The sequence below is a fragment of the Buceros rhinoceros genome, unplaced genomic scaffold, assembly GCF_000710305.1.
Source record: "Buceros rhinoceros silvestris isolate BGI_N320 unplaced genomic scaffold, ASM71030v1 scaffold6359, whole genome shotgun sequence".
NCBI classification, from domain to species: Eukaryota; Metazoa; Chordata; class Aves; order Bucerotiformes; family Bucerotidae; genus Buceros; species Buceros rhinoceros.
In genome coordinates this window covers 86477-92087 of record NW_010432018.1, presented here as the reverse complement: position 1 = coordinate 92087, position 5611 = coordinate 86477, and the positions used below count along the sequence as shown (strand labels likewise).

Here is a 5611-nt window from a genome sequence, read left to right as displayed (position 1 = left end):
GACCATGGTTCAGTAAGTAAATATTGGTTAGGAGCTAATAGGTAGTAATGAGAAACTAGAGGTAGAGGACTTGTATGTGCAGGCATTATTTGTAGGCCATTTTCCATCCTAGTTATTATTATTTGGTAGTAATAAGTCCTCCTTGTTCCTCTAACAGTGAATATCCTTTGAAATCTCAGGTAAAGGGGCAGGCGGGCATATGTGTGTGTCATCCTCCCCTCTCCATCACTAGTCCATATAAACTAGTTGACGCTCTAATCTGCTAATTAATCTGGTTATCCAGTTAGATGAGGACCTTTTCATGCCATGGGATTTATCTTGTTTCAGGTCACATCTGTAAATCCCAAACAGTTTATCTATATACCCCAAGCAGTTTACATCAAAAAGCTGTGTTTGAAAACACTTGAAAGCTAGGCTGTACCAAACCTGAAGCTAATGTCTGTTAACTTCATAAAACCATCTCATGTTTGTAGGAGGATACTGTTAGCAGGTGATGTCAGTGCACAAAATGGCCAGTACTTGGGGATCTAGTTGCTTTTTGTTATCTCCTTTTCTCTGTAGTGCTCATTGCTGCAGTACTTGGATGTTTCACAAACACTATTATTCTTGCCAAATACCTCATGAGAGAAACAGGCTTTTTTTTTTAAACATGATATTCCAAAACTGAGTCCAGAGATGGCTAAAAACATCCTAACTTTTCACAGCTAGGACTAAATTGGTCAGCATGCCTGTTGTTGTAAATACAGTATTCTGCTTATCCAGAGCACCACTTCATGACTTCAGTTTGCAGCTGTAAGTGATCCGTGTCAAAGCAAAAAGGTGGTGAATCTGTGACTGTTTGTGAAAAGTTTGATTTAGATGGCTTGTCAGCTTTGTTGTAGAATTGTATAACAGTAACAAGGATAGAAACTAATTTTTATAGAATAAGTATTGATCCACTTAATATTTTCCTCTAGCTTGCCACTTAATTCTGGTATGTAATTTTCAATTTCTCCAGCCATAAAGTAGGTAGGTTTTGGGAAGGACCAGCAGTTACTGTTTAAGTCTCGTTCCACTTCAGTAGGGTAACTGAAAGTATCTTCTGTCTTCAGAAAAGAGGGGCTACTTAAAAGTGTGCTTTGGTGCTGTCCTGCCTTTTCTGAGGTCATCTGAGTTAGTGACTTTAACAGCTTTATTGAAACATCGCTTTTGTATCATTTAAAATTAGATGTCTGTGTCTTGGCAACATTTGGATTTAGGGCTCTGTTTTTAATACTGTATGCAGAAAAAGATAGGCCTATGCTTTTCCAATTTGTACTCAAGCCCAGGGGTTTAGCCTTGGGTTTGTAGTCCTTGTGCTCCTTTCACAGTGGCAATACTGAATGTTTGGTTTTGCTTTTGTTCAGCTTCTGTCTGAGGACGTTTATCAGTCAAGAACAAGGAGTACCCCGGTCTCTTCAGTTCAGTATAGTGCTGGTCTGACAACTGCAATATTTGGCTTTTGAAATTTGTGATTACAAAATCAGGCCTTATTTATGTAGATTGCACAGAGGTGGTTCTGTTTCTAAGTATATTAACAAAGTAGATCAAAAACCACATTTAAAACCAACTGAAATATTTAAAGTTAGTTTTAACCCTAACACTGAACTTCTTGTACTACAGATTATCAGTATGGTACAGTTGCCCAAACTTGTGATCAAAGGACTGCTATAGGTTTGGCTCGATCCAAAGATACCGACCTTCGCTTTTTCCTGCCTCCACCACCATTGCCAAAAATAAAGAATGTAAGTACATGGAAACTAGGTATTAGATGATTTTTGCTTGCTTTTTTTTTAATGCTTTGATTATTGGTGACCTTACTAAAGTGGATTTCTTCCAAAGTACCTAATGAGTAGTAAAATTCAGTTCAAAATACAAAGATGTAATATATATAGTGATACATCCGTGGGGTATAGCTGCAGTGAATGGCGTGGTGGAAAGAAGTAAGGATGGGGAGTTGACCAGTTACTGTTCTTGGACTGTATGTCCACATTACGTATTTACTAGCAGTGAAGTTTGAGCCACTTACCAGCCTGATGCATGCGCTGCGTGCCGCATGTCTGTACCTAATGGGCAATGCAAAGCAGTCTTAGCTTAAATCATCCTAGATTGCCTTGTTGATTACTGACAGAATCCTGTGCAGAGAGAGCACTCCTGGAGGCCTTTCCGTTCTCACTGCTGGTGTGGTGCTCTAGAGAGTGTTCTGGCATGCAGCTGTAACCTTGATTATATAAGTAGGGAGACTGTTTTGAGTGCACCATGTGACTCCCAAGTGCAGGTGCAAAGCAGATTTGCTGCCTGGAAAGATTCCTCCAACACACTGAGTCACTGATATAGACCATGCTCACTGTCTCACCAATATTCTGCTCTCTTCTCCTTTTGACGTCTTGATCTACTTACGGGTGAATTTAGAAGCTATAGAAAGTGTTTGGAGATGAGCTTTATGTGTTATTACGATTAACTAAGTTTTATTTAACTTCAGTTATCACAGTACTTGTCACATTTAATTGAATTGTATTCCAACAGTAAATTCAGTAAGTTTAATTTTAGCTGCTGAAATGCTTTGTACCTCAATACAGTAACTGAAAATCGATCAGATAAGCAAATAAGTAGTACCTGGAACAGCTTTAAGTAATCTGTCAAATGACTCCAGGGAGTCTGAGGTGGAGATGTGGCTCTTCCCCATCCTCTTTACTTACAGTAAGATCTACGAGCCTTGATTTTTTTATGCCTAAGCCTCCTGTAAGCCCATCTCTTTATTGCCGGCTTTTGGGTACCAACAAATCTGTATTGGATAGATCTGACCTTGTTCTGGTTTTATGTCAATTAGTAAATATATATATATATAAAATGGTTTGAGCAATTATGACATCGTATCACACAAAACCTAAGAGACATTTTGTAAACCTAATAGAATGAATGCTGGCAGAGGTGCCTGTCAGTACCTGTACAAAACTCTGAAAACCAGCTTTGATTGGTAGTGATATTCTCAGTTTTTGCTTTCTTATCTTCATAACATTACGTGATAGTGGATCTGTATCTGTCAGTCCTGCAGTACTAGGTTATGGTAGTGTATGGTTCTGTATATACTTTATTTTTACAGCAGTGTGATTGCTAGGCAACTGAAGGTAAGAGTTCCCAATGTGCTGCTTAGGATGTTGAAGCAAATCATTGTGGTATCAAGTGTTGCTCTGTGCATCGGTTGTGTCTCCTTCTCTGATTGCAGTAAGGATCAGAGTAATGGCAAGTTCCATGACTGTGGGCAGATAAAATTACTCTGCTGAATCTGTTTTCCTGTCACCTACCCTGGATTATTAAACAGACATCTATATGAATATTTTAAAGATAAAAGATGAAAAGAAATATTGTCTGTATTTTTTACTAGCAATTTGTACATTCCTTTTAGTGGAGTGGCACCGAAATTACTGTGTAGTTATGGGTTAACTTTTAAGCTTCCTGTGCCATGAGGAACTGTTATTTCTTTTGTCCTGGATCTATTACAATAAGGCCACCAAAGTATGAAGTTTAAAGCTTACTTTTCATCATTCTTACTGCGTTTAGCATTATCAGTTTCTGAAGTCTACAGGTGGAACTGTTAAACTGAAGTTACAGAGCACTCAAGTTACAGGGTTCATAGTATATGGCCTTACTGATGTGGCTGATGCCATATCTTTCTTCTGACTGTGTTTTTCTTCATGATTTGACCATAACTAAAAGCTATGTGTGCTTACTTCTCAGGACTATCCCATAGAAGATGAACTTCGCTTGTTGTTAGTATCTTTACCTCAGACTGGTCTTGATCCATGTGTCCAGTATTTCACATCTCTTGCTTTACGTGAAAGTAGTCAGACTCTTGCTGCACAAAGGGTAAGTTCCCACCTGCAGAACAGAACTATTTGGGTTCTTCATTCCTGCGGAGCTCAAAGATATAAACCTATCTCCGTATTTTTGAGCATTGCAAGAGGAAGAGAAATGCAGAGACTTTGTGACCATACAACATAAGTAAAATCTCTTCCATGTACATTCTGTTTGGTTGAAAGCTTGTTTATCTTTCCCAACTGTACTAGATGGTTTAGTGAAAGATGATAAAGCAGATGTTTCAACATTTTTGTCTAGAGCATTTCTTTTTCCTTGCAGTGCTTGTAAAAAGATTTTTTCACATTTCATCTTACCGTTGTTTGACTGTTCTTTCACTGCTGAGATGATTAAACTTCTGTCAAGTCTTACTGGCAAATGGATAAGTTGTTAATAAACCTTAGATAGTAACCTCTGTTATATCACATGGAAGTGCCTCCCTGTAAAAGATCGCTATTGCCAAAACAAACTGGAATAGTCTAGTGGTCTGTTTGAACATAGGAAAGTCTTCAACTCTGTCTGTCCAACAGCTTCCTAAGTGGCTTTAAGAATGTAATTTAATGTGCAGTTATTGCTTAAAAATAATAATTGTAATGACAGTATCATCCACTGTCTCTTGTCCATTTTATTATCTTTATTTCCTATAACACAATTATGCGTAATATTTTTACACTATGACTCCTTTATTTTCACAGCCAGAGCTCTTGCTACAAAGGGAGCTTTGGTAAGACACCACACATGGAGGCGTTTTGATAGGCTAGAAAACTGTCCTTAATTGAGGTTGTGCTGGTCTTCCTACTGCATGATTGAGAGAGGCTGGTCTTCAGAGACTCTGTTAAGCGCTGAAGACCTTTTCTTCCTCCTCTTCTCACTTTTGCAACTATGGAAGTCTAGATGGAATCTGATTCTTGCTTTTTTTATGCTTAAGCAAACAATCTTAAATTGAGACATTCATTAACAAAATGAAAATCCTACATTTCCCCCTTTATTGTATGTTTTGAAGTTAGTAGACTGTGGAAAATGCTGACTGAAAATCTGTTTAATATTTTCAGTTTAAAATAGTAGGTGTTTTTATGGTGTACTGTTGTGTAATTTGTACGTTTTGAAAAATGCATTCATGCTGTGTGCTCTTCATAGCAATTTCTATAGATCATTACACGCTTAGCATTATAGTTTAGAAATGCTTATTTTATGTAGCCATTTGGAAAGTGGTTTAGCTTTTACTGATTCTCATTTCAGGGAGGCTTATGGTGTTTTGGAGGAAATGGACTTCCCTATTGTGAGACATTGAGTAAAATCCCTTCAGAGACAGTGGAACTCTTTTGCTTGCAAGCTTTAGTACAGCATTCTAAGGTAATTTGCCCTTTATAACTGCAAAGCTACATTTATAAACATTCTTTTCTAATGCTGTCTCATATTTTGGAAAGGAGTTGCCATTTCCTTGTCTCTTACCCCTTCTGTAAGGCTATTCAGACAACTGAGGCTGATGTGAGTTGGATGGCAGTGTAAGAAGCTCGTTTGTTCTCATGGGAAGTGTACGTAAATTCTGTTATTGTTTCTAATTAGCCTGTGTAAGTTCCCTGTTATATATATGTATATATCTTTTCAAGAAGTAAACAGACAGCTCGACACAGAACAGCAGGAGAGAATGCCTGAGGTCCAGATGGCTTTACAAGCCTTTCCTGTGTAGGACTGCCTCCCACCGGCACTCAAAAGTGGTTGGAAATAGATCCTGTAA

The 5611-nt window shown here is 38.0% G+C and overlaps 1 protein-coding gene across 1 annotated transcript in view; it reads left to right on the top strand.

The window, feature by feature from the left end:
* The window catches only part of SERAC1 (serine active site containing 1), a 22443-nt gene that overhangs the window by 4563 nt on the left and 12269 nt on the right, over nt 1-5611 (top strand). Inside the window, exons 6-8 of the mRNA XM_010143608.1 lie at nt 1642-1763; nt 3757-3885; nt 5113-5226. Coding sequence (XP_010141910.1) covers nt 1642-1763; nt 3757-3885; nt 5113-5226 — 365 coding nt within the window. The remainder of the gene's footprint in view (nt 1-1641; nt 1764-3756; nt 3886-5112; nt 5227-5611) is intronic.